The sequence below is a fragment of the Harpia harpyja genome, chromosome 6 (genome assembly GCF_026419915.1).
Source record: "Harpia harpyja isolate bHarHar1 chromosome 6, bHarHar1 primary haplotype, whole genome shotgun sequence".
Taxonomy (NCBI): domain Eukaryota; kingdom Metazoa; phylum Chordata; class Aves; order Accipitriformes; family Accipitridae; genus Harpia; species Harpia harpyja.
In genome coordinates this window covers 40,377,164-40,398,585 of record NC_068945.1, presented here as the reverse complement: position 1 = coordinate 40,398,585, position 21,422 = coordinate 40,377,164, and the positions used below count along the sequence as shown (strand labels likewise).

At 37.2% G+C, this 21,422-nt stretch overlaps 1 protein-coding gene across 1 annotated transcript in view; it reads left to right on the top strand.

The window, feature by feature from the left end:
• The window catches only part of BMT2 (base methyltransferase of 25S rRNA 2 homolog), a 37,757-nt gene that overhangs the window by 10,210 nt on the left and 6,125 nt on the right, over positions 1–21,422 (top strand). The window contains exons 2-4 of the mRNA XM_052789784.1: positions 3,391–3,532; positions 11,524–11,697; positions 19,078–19,192. Coding sequence (XP_052645744.1) covers positions 3,391–3,532; positions 11,524–11,697; positions 19,078–19,192 — 431 coding nt within the window. The remainder of the gene's footprint in view (positions 1–3,390; positions 3,533–11,523; positions 11,698–19,077; positions 19,193–21,422) is intronic.

Here is a 21,422-nt window from a genome sequence, read left to right as displayed (position 1 = left end):
TTAAGAAAAGCCTTTATCTGCAGTTGTTTTGGAGCTTACACTAATGAAGGGCAGAAGAATGGGCATCATATCAAAGCCAGTATTGATGATAGGTCAACAGCAGATGCTTAGACGAGTATATATGGGAAGTGCTGCTGAAGTATCAATGTATGCTTCCTTAGCATTCTGTCTTTCAGCGATTTCATGGTCTAGGAGCTCCCGAGTTAGAAATTGCATCTTTGAATATGGAGTTTGTCATGGATTTTCTTCCCTTAGTTTGTCCAGCTACGTGAACTTTTAAGCTTAATTATACGTTTTGTGAAGATATAATGTTTTTTGTTTGGTTTTTTTTTTTGCTTTGAAGCTGTCTTTTTATGCTTTTTCCTGAATGTCTCCTACTCTTAGAACAACCAGAAGTTGTTCCATATTTACTTTTCCTCTGTCACTTGTGATCTTGTGGAGGTCTGTCCTCTGCTACTTTCATCTGCCTTTTTCTTGCCTCTGTTTAGATGCTCCTCATACAGCAGCTGTGCTGTATTTGACCCACGTTGCCATTTTCTGTATCTCTAGACCTGCTGTATTGGTAGATGAAAACAAACTACAAGTGCCCACAGAATTGACTTGATATAGGATGTGTGACGGAATTACTTTGTGATGAATTTTTCACTTTTGTTCTGCATGTTTCTCCTAATAGTCTCTATCTTTCAGTTTTATTTTCTTGTCAGCTCAGTGTCAAGAAGCTGTTACTGTCATAGGCAGCTCTGTTGTAACCCAAAGTTCATGTCCCAGAGCGCTGGTAGTCAGCTCCAGGTCTGTTGCTATATATCTAAATTTAAGATCCCTTATCTGTGGACTCTTTTGACCCTCATCTGACTTTCAGAGAGAGGTAAAAGTCTCTGCCTTGTTCAGCAGGAAATAAGAGTTGCTATGAGAGCAGGATTCAGTGTTAGGAAGCCTTGCTACTTTGCTGTAAGAAAGGACTGGCTAGTTAAGAACATCTGGTCTTTGCATATTTCTTCTTCCCCATCTGTCTTAAGTTTTAAGGAAAAGTAGTATTTGGAAATAGATTAATTGCTTAAGAATAGACCAAATGAAGTAATGGACTAAAGGAAGAACAGTATTAAGCTTGGGATTTTGTATTTGTGATGTTTTCCCTCAGTAAGTGTTCACTCGTTTACTTTTTTCCTTTCTAATTAGCCATGTATTCTTCAAACAAAACTTTAGCAACTGCATATCATTTGAGCACTTCACAGTTGTCTGGAGCATGCAGTAAGATTCAGACTATTGTGGCAGAGAAACTAGCAAACTTTATCTAAATTGTACCAGGATTAACTGGCTGTTGAGAATACTCTTTGAACTTGGCTAGTGCTTTCTGTCTTGGTGCTGTATAGGTTCTGCACTTTGTTGATATGAGAAATAAAGATTCCTAAGAGTTGTGCTTGTTTTGCCCCCTTTGCTGGTAGGCCACTGTCTATACTGTTACTTGCTCTCTTTTGTCGGTAGAGTATGTTCTGTCCTGCGTGACTGTTTATACACAAGGCTCTCCAGAAAGCTCTGGAAGAGTGACCCACAGTTTTAGATGAAACCCTTGCAGGGGCTTGCTTGTGACTTGGGTGTTTCTCTGCTCTAGTGGTCAGTTGGTGACCATGCTAGTGCCTTTTCTTATAAAGCATATCTCTCTGAACTTGGATCATTTGGGAAATAATGAGGGATACCACTCAAATATAATACTACATTTTTTTGTCTAGTCTAATTACTTTCTAATATATGCTTGTTGAATAGCAAGCAGAATATGTGATTTTTTGCATAGCTTCCCTATTATGTTAAAACTAAATCATGGCCATTCCCTTCCATCTCAACTGCCATCTCACACAAGGGAGTATAAACACCTAATTTTAAACATGACTCATTTTGATGATTGTACAAGTGTGCTAGATGATTATTTTTGAAGAGAAAATTGCTGTGACATCCCTAAACCAAACTTAAATAGGGAGTAACCTGGATGGTTACTATGCTTGTATGCAACTATCTATACTTGTCCATCACACCCAGTCTTGCTGTAAGTGGAGGACAGGTGAGGTGAGGGATTGTTACTGCTTTGCACACGAGGGAAAAAATAAAAAGGTTGCTACTGGAAGAAATCTGTTATTTACTGCTAATTAAAACAAAGCACATCAAAAAAATTGCCGTAAATGCGTTGTATCAGTAAGAGATTCCTGTTTCTGAGAAGGACAGGGTCATATTGTAAGCTACTTTGAGGCCTTAGCAGACATTAATAGTTAGCTTATGCTTGATACACTTTTAAAATATTTCTTTGTGATAGGTGCTACAAAAACTGGTTCTGGAACCATGTTGTAAAAAGTGTGATGGTTGACAGAGTGAAAGCTTAAAGTATAGATCTGCTCTTGAAAACTTTTTTTTAACTGTATCAGCTTCTAGGTGCAAAATCAGTACATAATTTTTATTCTACAGATTTATATATATTTATACTACACATGTGCATGCATTTGTGATTAAGAAACACAAAAGGAATTAGTGAAGATCATACCGGTGAGCATGTCTTTTTCTATCTTAGGGCAGAAATGTCCTTTCAGTAAGGTATACCAAGGGTTTGCATGCTGTAGAAACCACAATAGGAATTGTGGCTAGCCACTAGCATTTGTCTTGTTTTTGTTTAGCAGTATATTATGTAAAGCAAGTTAGAAGAAGTGGATACTTAGCAGCAAAAGAGGGAAAATCATCGTGCTTAATTACTTTGAAGTGCCAGAACTTAACCTGCAAGACTTCTTTTCAGCAAGGTGAGGAGCATGGAAATAAATCTGTCCCTGGAGATCTGCAGATAAGTTTATCTATGATTTCCTGACCGTAGTTGGTTTGATTCTTCAGTACTGTCCCCTAGAAGCTAATTCATTGGGACTGGCTAGATTAGACAGACATCAGTGAAGGCTTGAATTTCTTTCCCAATGTATTCAAAGAAATCTATATTCTGGGTTAAACTTTCTTTTCAGCATTTTTGCATGTAAAATCATCCACAGTAGTTGCCGTGAACACGAATGCTACTAGGAAACTTTTCAGTCTTTAATTTCTAAAATGTTTGTCATGTTAATGCTCATGCACAGAAACCTGAAAGTGAAACTTCCCAGGGACTTGAATTTCACATAACAAACTGAACAAAATCAGCGTATTGAGAATATTGCTAGTTTCAAGTACACGATAGCCCCTTCCTTCTCCAAAACCTGGAATTTGGTGTTTGACTAGAGAAAGGGGACCTTGTTTTTGTTAGATGCAGGTAAAGTAATCTCTTGGTGCATTATGTAACAACTTTTAATTGGAAGATGGGGATTTTGCCATGGAGGTAATGAGACACTTTGTATCTAATGTGCAATTTTTTGTTGTTGTTGTTTTGTTTAGTGGGAGACTTTGATAAGATCTGGCGTGAGCACTGTGAGGATGAGGAAACTCTGTGTGAATATGCTGTGGCAATGAAAAACCTTGCAGATAATCACTGGGCAAAAACTTGTGAAGGGGAAGGCCGAATTGAATGGTGTTGCAGGTAAATCTTAATGTATTTGAAAGATGCAATTGCCCACTTCTACTTGTAATTATTTTATAATACAAGGCTTAAGTGTTTTTTCCTTTTTTTGCCAATTTTTGATTTGTTCTATAACATGTTAATGATTTATTGCTTCCTAAAACAAATACCTTCTTACTGTTCCAACTTTCTAGGGAAATAGCTTATTAAGTGTTTTCTTATGAGGTGACCCTTTTTTAAAGTATCTTCAACAAACACCTCCCCCCCCCCCCCCTCAGATACTGAAGCTGTTTACAAGTAAACCCATAAAGTAATTTTCCATACATTTGGACCTGAACTAAGCAAATGCAGTGAGTATAGCTGCAGTTTAATTTTCAGGGCTTTGGTTTGATTTGTGTCTATAATAGTGTTTGATCTCTAAATGTAAATCTCTGGTGCTTAATTGTCAAATCTTAACCTCCTGCAACAGACTTTAACCTCTGTGAAACTTGTTTTAAATAGATTTTAAACTTGTTTATAACTTATAGGAATTTTCGTCTAATTTTTGTTGGGTTATCCCAATTGGAAAGTCCCAGTTGGAAAGTGAGTTCAGCTGAACTATTTCAATCCTTGAGGAAAATAAAATCCTAAAAGAGGAGAAATGTTGGTCACTCGGGATTCCTGCGTACAGTTGGTATCCAAGGCATACTATGGAATCTGTGCAGCAGAATAAAACAAAATATTGTTGAAATCTAACTGGGAAGAGAATTTATCAATGGTCATGCCTTTGGGAATGATTTTAGACAAGTGAACAGTAATCTTGTGTGCCAGTCTGTAGGTCCTGCAGGTGAGTGTTGCAAAGTGCTGAGCAGAAGGCAGCAAAGAACAGCAGATGTGGTATTGTTAAATTTAAATTCATTACATGGGTCCTTTGAGCCCATAAAACAAAAAAACAGAGGAGGGAATGACTCTGAAACAGTTGATCTAGAGTACATCTTGGTGGCAACTTGAGCTGTTCTGTGGCTTCTGGAAATGGAACAAGTAATAACAAGCTGATTTCCTTTTTCCCTACCATAGACTCCTAAATATTTGAAAACCATTCCTTTACATATCAGTCTTTTATCCTTTAGCTTAAAAAAAACCAACCACAAAACACATAGTTAAGTGTTTATTTATAGAGCCTTTTCTGGACACGTTTTGTGTATCCTTATCCCAGTTACAAGAGAGGTGAGTTAGGTGTAAATAACTATGCCCAAAAATGGACACAGTGTTCCAATGGCCTTGTCAGGGACAAATAAATTAAAGAAATACTATTGAGGTTGTAATAAACCCCTGTTTATGCTGTTGACCTTGTTTGGTGGGTTTTCTGTGTTTTCTTGTTTGGGTTTTTTTTAATTGGTGTGGCATTGATTTATGCTCACTTGTGATCCCCCCAACTACCTGCTTCTTTTTTACGGGCTTCCTCAGTTGCTAGTTGTTTTCTTGTATTTGTGTTATTCATTACTTCTGTGGAAATGCTGATATTTGTATTTTTCTTTACTAAATTACACTCTCTTGAATCATATGGAATGCTAATACTGCGATTTCTTGCAGCATCTTCCCCCCCTTCCCCAGCTTGGCGTTGTTCGCAGATCAGTTAAGGGCAGTACTGACTGTTCCACTGTTCAGATTATCTGTGAAAAAACTAATTGTACTGGACCCAAGGCAGATTCCCATGGACCATTGCTTGATATTTTCTTACAATTTGATTGTCAACTAATATGCGAAACTTTTTTTCAACAGAGCTGTGTGCACTTACTTTAATTTCAGCTAAACAGTATTCCCTTAGCTTTTGGTAAGCTTGTCTGTTTGGACAGAGGAGGAACAGTTGATGGCCTGTGTATTGAAGGTTTTTGGTTTTGGCTCTGTGTCTCACTTGATTTCTGTTTGTAGTTCCTACAAGATTTACAAAGTAAACATTTAAGTAAGTGTCCAGTTTGGGCCTTGCAGCATGAACTCATATTAAGAAGAGAATCTACCTGGTAAGAGGCACTAAAATGCTCTGTCTCAGTATAAAGCTTCAATTAAAGCATGTACCTATTCAGTTTGCAAAGTCAAGGGGTCGGGAGTTTTACATCAGTAGAAAAAGAGGGGTACTTTTCAATTCTCTGTGTCTCGGATTGAACTGAGGCCTGGATGGCTAGATACCAGAACCTACCAGATTGACTTTTTGTTGTGCAGTTTTTTGTTCGTTGTGAAAGGGCCAAGAGGTGTGCCAGACAGATGGCAGGTCCTGTTGTTGTTACTCCTTGTGTCTGGTGCATAATTGCATGCAAGAGAACTTGACTTGCATGAGACTTCAGTGAAAGCTTTTGCTCAATGCTTTAACTGTGTCACCATGACAGCAGGAAGGTAGCTGATGTATTAGATGAAGTTTAATTTGGGAGTGGAATGCTGAAAATATTTTGGAACCACTGGTGTATCCCTGCTGAAGAAAGGATAGTCTGAGCTCTTTTGTTTCAATTTGAAGGAAGATCTTTTCAGAGATCTGAAACTGAGAAGTGTTTTTTTCCACTAGTTAAAAAAAAAAACCAACCACTTTTTTTCTTACCTTCATTTTCCTTGTATTCTCTTAGAAACTAGCACCTGATAAAGTAAATCAGAGAATGCAGAATAATCACTAGAGAAGCCATGTGTACTTCTTGGGATCAAGAATAACAATTTTCTTGCAGCGTTCTCCTTTCAAAAGCTTTTCTAGCTATTTAGTTGAAGGCACTGGAAAAATGCTTATTCTGATGTTAATTCTTAAACCAGATGGCATAAAACTTATTATTTTACTTCTTCATTAGTTGTCGATTTAAACAAGCACATATCCACACTTCAGAAACTATAAAAGATGGAAAGCAGTACCTGATAGACTGTGCTGATGACCATATGCTGCATTGTATAGGACCAGTTCTATTTATTGTTTCAGGGCAATGTTATACAACTGTTAATTGGGGAGAGGGGTGGGGGGGAAGAGGGATTAAAACTTTATCCCCTTCCAGGTGCAGGTTGATGATCCCCTGAGTGGTGTTGTAAAAAGCCTGGGCAACACTCAACTGTCCTTCCCTTCCTTTCTTTTTACATCTTTAGAAAACTGAGTACAGAGTAGCAAATGGTATTTGGAAATTAACACTTCTGTTTCTCTTTCATTTATATTACAACATAAAACTTAAACCTTAAACCAAAATAGGGTAGGATGATGTTTACCCTGAATAATTGTCCTAACAATTTTTGCTGGCATAGGTAGGCTGGTGAACCTTTGTATGGACATGAATGCCAGCCTGTTCTGGTTCTAGTTAGAACAAAATAAGCTAGACCAGCAGGTTTGCTTCTTACTGTTGCTTTTGCATCAGTGTTAAGACTTGTGTTGACTTGGCTATTTTTTTTAAATAACAAAACCCAAAATCTGCACTTCTATCATGACAAAACAGTATTTAGACCTGCATTTTTTTTAAGAAGTCTTTTGACTGTTTCATGACCAAACTGAAGAAATATGGTCCTGATGAAGTTAAATGTCAGGGGAGAGCAGAACTGTTTGGAAAAACTTGCAAAGAATAGATGTTAGAAGCTTATCTTAAAAATGTGATTTACTGACAAGGACTCAGTGTCTGCCCCTGCATCCATTACTAACTGATATTTTCATTAGTAACCTGTTAGAATAAAATCTGTTTCTTAAATTTGCAAATGAGACCAAACAGAAAAGAATTGTCACTCTGAGAGCAGGATTAAAATTAACAGTGGTGTTAACTATACTAAATATTATTGACTGTACAAGTACAGGCCAGGGAATAATTGGTTGTGTCAGGCTTTTAGAAAAGCGTTTGGATTCTGTAGCAGGCCACAAGCTGAATATGAAACAGTCATGGGATGCTTTTGCAATAAAGGCAAATATCATACTGGAGTGTGTTAATGAGATTGTCCACAAGATATGTAAAGTACTCCTCTGACTTTATTTAGCATTGCTCTTAGCCAAAATACCACCTTGGCCACTGCATTTAAAAAATAACAAACAGCTCAACTCCAAGACAGACAGATAAATGATCAAAAATCTTCTAATTTTTTCCACAAAAGCCTTGTTTTTTTTCTAGAAACTGGAGCTGTCTAGTCAAAAGAAGAGAACACTAAGTAATCTCTTGCAGGATCTTTGAGAATAACAGGTCTCTGCTAGAACTGGAAAGCTGATCCTGTTTGGGTTTGGAAGATTGAATGAATGTTTGAAGTCCCTTCAACACTGTTTTGCAGCTTTTTTGATGAATGCAGTTAGTTGAGCGATTCACTTTCAGGAGGATGGAACTAAGAGGGAATTGGCGTAAACAGGACGTGGGAAATAATTTAAAATAGAAAAAAGACTTAATGTTCATTGTTTGTGTTCGTATGACAGTCTTCATTTTTGCTCTTAAGTACTACTTTGTTCTGACAAAACCGTATCTGTTGAACACTAAAGCTAATTAGAGCAGTGATCATATGATAACTGCTGGTTATTTTTAAGTTCTTGGAATCCTCTGGTAATGAAGGATATTGACTCCAGAAGCTGGCTTGGGGTGGAGGGGTGGACACAACACCAGGGAAACATCTGATTACAGACCTAATTCCATTTCTCAAAAGGTAAATATCTCAAAACCCTATATGATTTTTTTTTTTTTTTTTTTTTTTAAAAAGCAAAGACATGAACTGGACACTTTACCTGTCTCTCTGCCAGCAAACTTAAACAGTTTAGACCTGAAATGTTTATTTTGCTGTTTGTGTAAACTGTAGCAAGTGTTAGCTCAGGTAGCATTTACATTGCACAATTCTTCACAAACAAGTATGTTAATTGTAGAGCTAATATTGTATCATCAAAGACTGAATGCTTAAATGTCAGTTACAAATGGAGCCATGTCAGTTCTCAGAATTATAAAATAGATTCCTTAATTTTATTTTTCTTGTAGATAATTGAGATGCTCTGTTCATTACTTGAGACAGTTGTTAAATGTAGAGTCTTATATAACTGCATACTCAAAACCACACTGTGATCGATGACGGCTTTTAATGGTGGTGAAGTTATGGTGCTACATCAACAAGTTACAATGGGGTAAACTACAGAGTGCCTTACTTCTGGTTAGGTACTGTGCTGTGACTGCCCATCTGCTTACTGTTACCCCACGGTAAGTGTGAGGTCTGCTTCCACAAGGGGAGTACATAGACAGCTCCTCTTGAGGCCTTGGGAGCCAAAAGGGCAACATGTAGTAATCCTGCCAGAATCATTGTAACTTCAGAAAGGCATAAAATGGAGATAACCCTCAGTGATTATGAAGTGCAGTGTTGCCTGGGTTTTTTTTCGTTTGGATGGGTGGATTTGTTTGGTGGGGTTTTTTTTGGTTTTTTTTTTTTTGCTTCCTTGTGGTACTGTACAGGTATGCAGGCTGAGATCTGAACGTCAAGAATTTTATGCAGTCTTGGGCCTTCCTGTGGCTCTGGCCCCTCTGTCCACCAGTGAAAACCCAGGAATAGAAGATGATTCTCCTCATGGTTGACTTTGATACTGTCTTGTTGTGCAGACAAGGAAGGTCAGTTAAGAAGAATATAGAATTATGAGAACTCAGTTGACATGATAGACAGTACATGTCTGTACAAGTATGGAAAAAATAGCGATTTACACCAGTACAAAGAATGAGGAAGAAGTGGCTTCTCAGTGACAAGAGAAACTTAGACTACACTTTACAAGTAGGTGGCTCTTCTGTGCAACAGCTCATTAAGTGTTAAACTGGGCAACATACCAGCTTCTAGTGAGTTAGAAGGTTGATATCATCAATAGTTGAGCAGAAAATACATTCTCCCAAGGTTGTGAACTTTTTGATGTGTTCTGACTTACATGTCAGGGTCAATGGCAGTGCAACGCTATTTAAACTGCCATTGATTCTGGATGTTTTAAGAGATGTAATGAGAAAAAAGAATAAAAATAAAGAGACTGCAAGATGCTAACAAAGTAATAAGGTAGCTGATAAATGGTGAGGAAAAAGATATTTCTTTCTGAGTTTCATTTCTTTGACTAAATGACACACAGAACTAAATAGTTCTAAATTGATCATATGCTTATAAACAAATAATCCAATGTAGTGTAAAATACACTTTTATTAGCATACCAGCAATAATTCAAGTGTTTTTCTAGGGTTCTCTTTTGTTTACTGATGTTTTTAATCTTTTTCCTGCTAAGTTAAATGACTGGCTCCCTTTACTTTAACTTCGTTAATTTTAGAATTGTTGTCTTTCTACACATGCAATCTCTAATGGGTGGAGTTGGTGTGGTTTCACAGTCTATATATCTGGCAGTATTGCAGCCTGGACTGCTATTCATGCTTCTGCATGTGATCTTGCTCCATACTGTTAAGATGTGGATTTTATTTCTTTATTCCACCTAGCTTCTCTTTGGTCTGAAAATAGCTTTGGTTACTGAGGAATTGTTTTCTGCTCTAAGGGTACTGTCTGCATTTTAGACTTTTTATATTTAGTGCAAGAACGCCTAGGGCCTGCTTGAGCAAGTAAAACTTGCTTGTGCTTTCAGTTTTAAACAAGGTCAGTTTTGATCTTGAGTCCTATAAGCATGTCGGCATAGAATTGGGTCCAGAATAACTTATTTTTTCCCTCTCACGGCAAGAATTAGTAACCTGGACATAATGTGCTACTGTAATTATACATTTACTGACTCAAGGTGGTCATTTCCTACCACCTTGGAGTAAAGTGACTTTTATCTGTACCTGTTTGATTGTGTATGTTTCCCTTTAAGAAACTCCAATAACTTTTTTTTTTTCCCTTCACATCTTACATGGTAGAGAGGCTGAATATATTTGGTGCCTATAATATCACCAACACTTAGATAAGGCCTTTGTATTCCAAGTCCTTGTCTCTATTTGTGATTTAAATGCAGCATTATACCAACATGTCCTTTCCTGAATCTGTGATGTGAAATACAATGTTATCTTAGTCCTGCTTTGGATAAGGTGTTATTAAACTACACTTGAATTTATGTTTTCTGGAATGTTTCCTTCAAATGTCTGCAGCTTTGTTAGAGGAAAATTGAGTGAATTTCAAGAAAGCATCATAAAAATGGGTTGTTATGAAAACATCATTCAAACAAGTACTATTTCTGTAAAACTTTACGTGCAAATACTTGGCTGGCACATCTAATTAAAAATACTGCTTTGTGCAGGGTGAGTCAGGCTTTTTAATTTCACAGCAAAAATTGTTTCCAATTCTAGTTCTATTTTGTGGACAAAATTCAGTTATTCTTGATCATAATGTTTGGTTCGCATACACTAATACTGACTACTGGTTGAAGTATGCAGGTGCAGTTTAACTTTTTAGATGATATTCATTCCTTTAAACTGGTTAACATTTCTCTTCAAGTATGACCAGATTATTTTGTTCTGGTTCCTATTAGCAAAATAATTAAGTATGGGGGGAAAAAGTCTTCCACAATAGTACAGCTACTGCAGATATCTGTTACTTAAAAACAAAAAACACCCCAGGCAAACTCAACTAAAATTAAAACATGGTGTATGTAAGCCCATAAGCCTGGACTATGCTTCTTTTCCCCCACATTACGTGCCTTGCAAGAGACAGATGTTTCAGAAGCCCCTGCATTTATGGGGAGCTAGTTAGTAACTTTGCACCTTAGTGGAGAACTGTGGTGCTCAGGTGACAGCTGAAGTTTACCCTCTGGTGACGTTCTGACAAGACTTCTGCTGTCTTGCTCTGAAAGTCTATCCAGATAAAACTATTTTGAATCTGTTTACTCGACTGTGGCTTGTGGCCTAATTTTTGGAAATAAAACACCACTCGACCTCAAGTGTGTCTTTGGGTGTATTGCATCTTTCCTAAAGCTGATTTACCAAAGTTGCAGTAAAACCCAGATTTGTTTAAAAGCTGACAGCACTTGTCTCTTTTAAACCTCTGTCTTGTGTCTTATCTATAGTAATGACCAAAAATAGCATTCTGTTTTTCTGGGGAATATTTTCTTTTTGTCTTTTCAGTGTATGCCGAGAATATTTTCAGAATGGTGGGAAAAGAAAAGCACTTGAGAAAGATGAAAAAAGAGCACTTCTTGCTTCTAAGACCACTCCAGCTTTAAATGTTCCCCAGGCTCCCAAGATTGAAGATCCCTTGCCAAACTTTGGCTTGACGAATCATGAAGCTATAACAGAAGAGTAAGTTTTACTTGTTTTCCAGACTTTTTTTTGCCCCTGTTTGTGTGATAAGGTTTACCTGGACATTTTTTCTCCATAATGTATTAGATCAGTCTGATGTATTTTTAATAGTTAAGAAAGGGCATTTTCATGTGAATATATACATGTTTCAAGAAATATTTATGTTGTAGTATATTTTGGTGGATGCCATAAAAAAGTTTCCTCAGAATGACAACTTGGTCATCTGCACTTAAGTGTTAGAGCAATTTCACTTTTGTATGTCATTGGTGTACAATGTAATTTATATTAAACCTTGAGGTGAAATAAGGGAGACGTTAATTAAGTTAGAATCTAATGGCTGTTCAGCACTGTTGAAAAGTCAATTGCTTATGTAAGTACTAAGTGCCAAATGTAAATATCAGAGTACTTAAAACTTTCTCTTCATAAATAATTGCAGAGAAACTCTTGATTCCAATTATACACTTCAAAAGCAATTTTGAATTATAACCCTTAATTTTAAATGTGCTAGCTTTCTGATGACTGGCTCTGCAGAAATTGTAGTATCCTTGAGGTATTTTCCTAACAACAGTTTTAATTTTGTTTTTGACCTTCACTTGAGTAAGAATGTTATTTTTGGCATTCAGGAGTAGCTTTATTATTTCAGTTACAGTCCCACCCTCCTTTTTTTCCTAAATAACATGGGTCATGTTTGTGGCTATTCCATGTGTGATGGAAAGAATTTAATATTTTGCAAGTATAATGGAATAATGAATGCATAAGCATATTATCGTTAAATGTTACACTTACAACTTGCTTCATATTCTTTATAGACCAGTTCTTACAACTGTCTGAAATTGTGTTTTTTCTGTTCTGTGAAGAGATTTTTCTCAATATTGTAGCATGTCTTGTGTGATCAGCACTTAAGTTAGATACAGTATTAGTTAGGAAGGTAACAAGCATGTTACGAATGTTATTAGCAGATGTGTCTTTTGTGGCTTCTCATGTTTGTAAAGTAACTTGCAAAGGGCATAAAGATTCCAAATACCTATGTAGTTAAATAGTTACATGCAAACCAAAACCATTTTCCTTGTTGTTGTCCTATTATGACAAGACAAAACAGATGCTTCCAAAATGAAAGTAGTGGCTTCTCACAAGCTGACTTCCCCCAGACTCCTCTTTTTAGTGCTCATTTTGCTAAGGCAGCCTCAAAATGAATACCTGTTCTTAATGAGAACTGCCAGGCACTTTAGCACAAAGGGCTGATGAGTTACTAATACCTTATAACATCTCAATAATGCTGGCATTTGCTAACATATAATTTTAGCATTACTATAAATAGCAGTTTGTTGGTACTTGTTTATTTAAATCAATAGGTTTGATGATCATACACTACTTAAAACTGATTTGTCTTCCAGTGGGACACCTTGTCATGGTAAAGCATTAGCTCCCTCTTTGCATGTGCTCCGTCTTCATACTTCGTACTGTTTATAGTGGCTGTTGCAGAGCTAACTTCACATGAGTTTCTTCTTGCTACTAGTAGTCTGTAGCCTTACCTTTTGTTCTGACTAGTGTGTATAGAAAGTAGTTAATAGGGAAGTTTGTATTAAATAATTTTAAAAGTATTTGTTAATATGGTGAGTGATGGTGATTTTTTTTTATCTTCACTCTCAAAACTTTAAAAATACATACATGCATAAAGACATACCAGGCAAAGGCAAGATTCATAATATTTACCCGAGTAAGCAACAAATGATAATAAGGTTTTTAGTAGCTGTACAGACCTTAAAGCAACAAGGCATAGCTGTTCTAAGTTACTACCCAGAGAAATCAAAATTCAATTTCTTCCTCTATGCATTATAAAAGAAATTACAGTTTATCAGAATGAAAATGGATTGCGTATTACACAAAGCATACTTTCCTCCTGAAATGCTTTTCTACCATGTCTACACGGATCAATTAGTGAAGTCTGAATCTTGGTGAGGTCTTGGTACAAGGGGTGTGGGGGAACCTACACACACACGCACGCACATATTTGTTCAAATACTGTCACTCCATTCTGGTCATGTAACGCTACAAGTAAGAGTTGTGGGGTTGTCTATAGGTATGGCTAAGCCTGTGACTTTTTGTTTTACTCTAGTAAGTGTAAAGACAATAATTTTGTTCCTCCCATATATAATCCTCTCTCGAGTAGTATTAAAAACAGGTTGTTTATGTAGGAGCTCTTTCTGAGCTTACCTTTATTGGCATGCCATCATAGAGAGACTGTACTTTGCTTGGTAAGGAGCAAAGCTAGCTCAGGAATAAAAAGTTCCACAGGTAGTAAAAAAGATGCTGGGAGATGTGGAGAGAAGTAGGAAGCACTCAGCCAGCTCTTAAAGGTGATGGTAGGAAACATCATAGGAACCAGAAGTGCAAAGTTTAGCACAACTCAGAAAGTCACTCAGCTATTTTGATGAACCCATTTCCAGTTGCTCATGCTGCCCACCTCTCTGCCAGATTAAAATTGGTGAGTCTCACAGAAATAACTAATGTGAACAGTCCTTTTTTACTTTGATCTATATGAAAAGTGTTGTATTGTCCACAGTACTTCCTTCCATCCCAGAATGAGTTCTTATGTCTCTAACATTATAACTGCCCCTGTTGTGAAGCTGGACATCAAAGTGGCTCAGTCTTGCAAGGTTAAAGTGGCTGTTATCTACTGTTTAACAGCTCCTCCCTTCAATAAATTAGTCCCCTCTTTCTTCTCTTTTTGAGTATTGTTTCTCTTCTTTTTCCATCAAATTAAGCAGTTCTGCTTTTTATCCTTAATCACAACTTTTTTGGTATGGATTCTTCTCAGGTGCTCATTTGACTGTCTCTTATGGTACAACCCATCATTCCTTCTTTCATATGTATCTCAGCAAGCTAGACCTTCCCATTGGATATCTTTATGTGTGGATGTTACAGAAGATTTGAGGCATACCAGTGTTGCCACTCAGACCCAGATGTATAGCTCTTCTGACAGCAGCGTAAGGCTTCAGAATTTTTTCCCCTCCCATCCTTGATAAATAATAATTTAAAACTGTAAACTAAGAGATCAGCATGAAGTGATTAATTTCAGAAATGTATGACCATAAGGAAAGTCACTTTAACTGCTCTATTTCTATTTACTTCCAAGAGAAAATGTCACTTACCTGTACAGCACATAGTTGAATAATAGGTGCATTTTTAAGGGGGCTGATAATCAAGAACTGCAGTCCATTTAATAAAGTTCTTGAAATAAACAAGTGTGGGATATATTTAAAATGCACTCATTTCCCAGGCTATGTATACTTCTTTACCAGTTCCTGATCTTTAACTATGCACATTTTGTTTTTCTACCTGTACACTAATGCATTGGAGAACTGTGGATCCAAGATGTGCTTGGAGATTACCTACATTAGCAAAGTACTTCCCTTGCTTTTAATGTTGCCTTGACTGAAAATCATTAGGAAACAGGAGATTGAAGGGTGATTATCAATTAATTCAGCAAAACTATGCTTCTAACAAGGTCATTGGCTCACTGGATCAGTGGTTGTCACCTAGATAAGTTATATCCTTTAATGAGGAATCTGATTTAAGAGTTACAGTGCTGAAAAAGTAGGTATCTGAACCAGTGGTCTTCAGACCATTTGAATCGATGGTCTGTGTTCTCTGTATATGTTCAGTGACCGAATCTAAGTGCTTCTGAAGACCTTCAAAATGATTTCAAGCACCTGATAACTGGGAGCCTGAGAATTGCTACTAAGCAACTTGTTGCACCTGTGTTCTGAGAGGCAGCAAAATCTGACAAGCAACAGGAAGTCAAGACACAAGTGAGCATCTGAATCTCTGCTACTTTTAAGGTTTCAAAGTACATTTGCATTGAACTTAGACTACAAGGTTCCTTGGATGTGACACACCTATCAGAGCGAATTTGCCCTGTATCAAATGCCTTGGATCTGTTGTCCATTAGTGCAGAATAGAGTTTCTGGCTTCTGGTCAGCTAGGAATCCAGAGTTGTAGCTTTCTAGAAGTGTGCCCCTTCACCCAGTCAAAAATAACGCTGCAGCCAAGAATGCAGGCATTGTAAGAGAGGAAGACAGAATACATCACAGTGATTTTTTTTTTTTTTTTTTTTTTCTTTTCACTCTACCATAGGTGAAATGGGCTCTCCTGGAGGGTTCTGGGTTGTGCTGCTTAATTTTAATCTGTACAAGTATTTCACTGAACACTTTAAATGGAAAATGTTAAGATCTCTAGAGGCAGTTTTCTCTGCACTACAGTCACCTTCCCTCTTGTGTTTCCTGTGGTCCCATGTGTCTTCTATTGCTGTTACCAGACACATGTTTTTGTGTTTGAATGAGAGAGAATCTGCCATTAGTGTCTCCATTTGCGAGACAAAAGACATGTGCTGGTCTGAGAAACCTCATACTAGCCTTGCGTGTAAAAAGACACTACTTGACTTCAGCCTGTGTTTGTGATTTATGGCCACTAGGATCTGAATGGTCACTCTGCAGTATTTAAATTCCTGTTGTACAGATTACGTTGTGATCATCTTCATTCTGAAATAACACTCGGTACTGACTGACTTACAGGACAGCCTGGTAATGTGTGCGGTTTTAACTTAAAGATAATTGTTGCACTATTTGCCTTGGTGATGCTGGTATTTTGACATAAGTATCCCCTGGATATCTTCTATTCCATGTAGAAGCAAAATCCTTAAACTTGGCATTATTATTCTGCCAAATGCAACAAGAAATTTCCTCTTGCTTTTCCAGCATCCTCTCTGTGGTAGATCACTGGGAGTTTAGGAGGAGCACAGAGAGCCCAGATCTCTTTATTGCTGCTTAAAGATATTTTTTTCCTGCAGTATTTCTTACTGCTTTGTTGTTGCTATAAGCACAACCATGGCTTTGTTGGACTCCATTGGCCCTGCAGATCTGTTTCTGAAAGTTTTTGCAGTTATCTGTCTCTCTAGGGCTGAATCTTTCCCAGAAAGATGACAAGCAATATTTTGGAGATGCCAGTTGGAATTGGCTACAGAAACTTGAAGCAAAAAGCAACATTTGCTTGCTGGAAGTTTATCATTCTCCTCCCTGTGAATTCCCTGTGAAAGCTATGAGTTCACATTTTTTTGCCTCTATTAATGGATTTTGGGTGTTCTAAGATCTTACAAGTCATGATGGAAATTTTTAGATGCATCCCCATAAATGGTCTAATAGAACAAGCTCAAACTGTTGGGTGCTAGTGGTGCTGTGTATCTTTTTTATATTTTTGATATGTGGATGCACTCATCAAGTTGGCGTTTAAAGAACAGGTGGATGTAAAGTCTGTACTAGTGGACTTGAACAGAATTGTTTAACTCCAGCATTTACTGGTTTGTTGCAATTGCAAAGAAAGAATAAACAGCAGGGGCCTCCAAATTCAGAATGCAAGGAAAATAAAAAACTGAAGAACAATGTCTTTGATTGTAGGATGTATTCAACAGCTGAGTCCTTGATATTAGTGATAACTGAGTGCAACATTCAAATTCTAATTCATTTAAGAGGGACAGCTTATGAGGTTAGGCAAAATAAGTGCCAGGACAAGGCAAAACCTTTAAATGCAGACGAGATAACTGACTGCCAGTACTTCTGTACAGGTGCATTGATCTTATCTGATACTATGTTATATATACTGGTAACTGGCTTAGTCACGAAGAAAATGCTTATGGTTGCAAACTTGAAGACAACAAATGTTCCTCTAGGCATTGGTCTAGGAGACTATCCTTTGGAAGATAAGGATGCTTTCAGAGGCAAGGCTGCAGTCACTATCCTCAAAAGTTGCCAGGCGTCTCTTTTTCTTTTTAAAACTATATATTTAACTTAAAGAAGAGAGCAATGATGTCTTTAGCTTCATAAAGGCATTTCAGATTGGTTTTGCAGTTCTGTCACAGATGATGTCAGAGCTTCCCAAGAAAACGCAAATCTCATCTGCCAGCCTCTAGCATATCTTCTGCTGTGCCATAACAGGAGCTTCCACCAGACAGTAAAAGAATGTCCTGTCTTCGTTTCTTCTTTCTGATCTCCCACTCATCCATTTAGGTTTTTTTTTACTCCAGGAAGTTTTGGAATCTGGTTGAGAAGATGATTGGCCAGTTATTCAGTGTGAGGTTTGTTTTTTTCATTTTCCGTGATGTTTTGGGAGGGTATATATGCATCTCTGCAGCATTCTGGAACTAAAGTTTTAAAGTGTCCTCAGCAGTCTGTCAACCTCTTTCTATCACTCTAAGCAGTAAGTCATGATTTCTCAAGTTAATCCCCTCCTCCCCCTTTTTTTTAATCATTCACCTTTTGTTGTTTGGTAGCATAGTTAAGTGTTTAGCATTACAGCCATTGGCCTTCCTACCTATAATTTCACCTTGAATAGTAGGGTCATCATGCAGTGGCAGATAAGGAGATAGATTTTTGGCTTAATAAAATGTTCTCCAGAATTCCTATGGGATAAATCGTCGTTTTTGAGTACTTCAGAAGTACTCTGATTAAGACTCTCTTTCTTAAACCAGATGGCTATTTTTGACTATTTCTCATTAAGAAGCTTTTGGATATTCCAAAATAAAACTGATTGCCTTGCATGAAATAGACTTTTTTTTCCCAAGTAGTTTTGAGGGAATACTTCATTTCATTTAGATGTTTAGAATAACTTCCCTACAACTCAAGCAGCCGGTTTTTAAGTTTGTGGCTCTGCATGGACTGATAAACTCTTTCACAGCAACCACTGAAAATAGAATTGGAGTGAACCTCCAGCAGTCATCCATTTTAAAAAAATATTCGCTAACATAAAGCAAATAAAATGTTTTAAAGTTTTTGCAGGGAATAACTAAATGCTTTCATTTTTAGATTTTTTTTTTTTTTTTGCTCACCTTGGAATACCATTATGTGTTCTCTTGTCTTTATTAAACCAATTATGGCACTTCAGATGCTCTTTAAAATGGGACTGACAAGTAGGTAGGTCATTGAGTGTTGCCAGTTTCTCTTTTTAAACTCCTGAAATTTTAACTCTGGTGACTTGTGTGACTTCAACACCAATAAATACGACAAAAAGATAAGTGGGAAACACAAAGTAATAGAGAAAGCCTGTCTAGTGGACACACAAGTTGCCATTTTAGTTTCTTACAACAAGTACACAAGTTAATAGTATTACAGCTGCTCTGAACGTAACTCTTCCGCTTGAGGACCATCTGCTTTACTGATGGAGCTTGGTTCATTAGGTATCTCAGCAATTCAAGTAAGGCATTTACTTCTATTAGTCACTACTGTGGTGTTTTTTGAGAAGTTTTTTGCATTAGTTATCTGAAATTGTTACTCAGAATATAACTTCAAAAATGATGTTTGATAAAACTGAATTCTTGCTGCTTCTTAGATTGCTCCACTCCTTGGGGAAGATCAGATTACTTGATGTTGGTAGCTGCTTTAATCCATTTCTGAAGTTTGAAGAATTTCTGACGGTTGGCATAGATATTGTTCCAGCTGTTGAGGTATGTAATGTTTGCTAAATTTAACATAAATTTGATTCTCAGATATTTTAGAATGCTTCAGAATGACTGTAAAAAAAATGTTTAATACCTAAGTATGCATCCTAAATATCTGTACTTTAATAGGAACTGTGGCCCTCCTAGTACATCCTTTCCCATGAACAGGCTCTAAACTGTAGTTGTGTTTTGTTTTAAAAATCTGATTTTTTTTTTTCAAGAATTATGCCTTTATAATGCAGTTGTGAATCTTAAGATTGGAAAATTTTAGTAGCCACCTTTAATGGCATTTCAGGTGAGTCCTTGCATCCTGAAAGGCATAAGTAAAAATTGAGTAGGCTTACGCTTAGGCGTGAACTTCTCCGAAGTTGCATTTGCTGACAGAAGGAAATGATCAGTGACTGTACTTGGTGAGTTTTTCTGGTGAGTTTTAGTAACCAGAAGTGCATTGTAAGGGGGCTTTTCTGTTTATTGCTAGAAATATTATTGAACTTCCGCAATTGTGAGGCCAAATTTATCAGCAGTTTTGGGGTATATTGCTTCATTTTCTCTAGGTGATAAAGTTTTCAAATGCATTAATTCTGCTGCAATCATGTGTTCTTTCTGTCTTTTGCTCTTTTGTCAGTCCTAATAGCATTTATCAACCAAGCAAAATGACAAAGTGGAATGAAAATGAAAAGATACAGGAAGGAATACATTTCTGACAGAAAACAGAAAAAACTTTGACCATACCCATCTTGACCACTTACAGTTTAAAATCAGGCTCTATTAAAATCAGTGGCCTAAGGTAACTCTCTTTAGAAGTGGAGAGGTGAGAAGTGTATGAGTACAATAACACACCTAACTTGAAAGTAATGTTCTCTTATTTGCTGCAGTGTGGTTTACATGCTAAATGCATGGTATTTTGTTGTGGTTACCAGGTTTAGTCCACTAATGCCTAATTTATATTTTTGCGTATATGCTTAGAGATAATGAAAGATATTCTTGAAAAAAATCTGAGTCTGGTAAATTGCCTTTTAGTGTCATCTAAAACACAAAGAAACTTTGAGTGGACTCCACCTTGCCTAATTTGAAGAATAGGCATCATGATTGCCTTCTACCACTTAAGAGGCTGTAGGACTTCTGCATAGGGCCGTTGGGCATGACACAGGATGTAAAGGAGACACATGCCACTGAAGTGGCAGCCTGTGGCATCTAAAATGGTAATACATGGCAAGTAAATTTCCAGCTAAGATACATAGATCATGGGTGTCTACATCTGGGGTTCTAAGTTCCAATTACAGTCAGTGGAGATCTATTAAAAATAATCAGTGAAACCTAAACGTCTGCTGCTTCACGGTAGGTGAGCTGTGTTCTGACCTTGTGGGCTGTATTGACTTGCTCTCCAGTGACTATAATGGCAGCCTAGGCACCTGAAGTTATATGAGCTGAATCGAACCATTAATTTTGGGGTATGCCTAGTTAATATTTTGCTACCTAATCTATCATGCTGCTTTCATAAGAAAATTACTTTTGTTCTCATGAAAATCAATTTAAATGTACAGTGACCAAAACCATTACTGGATGAGTCCCAGAAAGGTTACTTCTGTGGATGTAATGGAGGAATGTGAGTAATCCATGCCAGACACCAGGAGAGGGAGTAGTCAGGTAGCTGCAATTTCTGTGTACTAACCAGTTCTTCAGGCTCTCTCCCAGTACAAGGGAACGATAAGATAACTGATTTCTTGTCATCTGACAATAGTTAGTACCGTAGCTTGATGATAGGGAAGTCCCTGGAGTGCTACTGTAAAGACCAACATAGTTACTGTAAGGCCTGTCTCGGGCTCACCAGCTTCTCTTACTTCCATTCTTTTGGAGAGTTTGATGCGTTCAGGGCACCTTGAAACCTAGCTAGCAAGCGTTCTTGGAGTGACATGGAGTAGAGTTTGTGCACTCAAACACATCTGCTGGAATAAGCTTAGGCCTGTCTCCAAAACAGAATTAATAAGCCCTGATGTATTCAAGTTGACTTTACTTTGAGCTGCATCAGCACCATAACCTCCTGAATAAATTTATCTTTAGGCCAGCAGTTGCCTGGGCTGACTTAAGGTTTCAGAATAACAGCCAGAGTGTTCTTATGGTAGTTAATGTCATCTTCTGACCTGAAAAATTGATCTGACGACTTAGTGGTAGAAGCTGAAAAAAGAACAACTGGTAAAATCTTCTGATTTAGCAGATCTTTTAGGTAAGATACCAA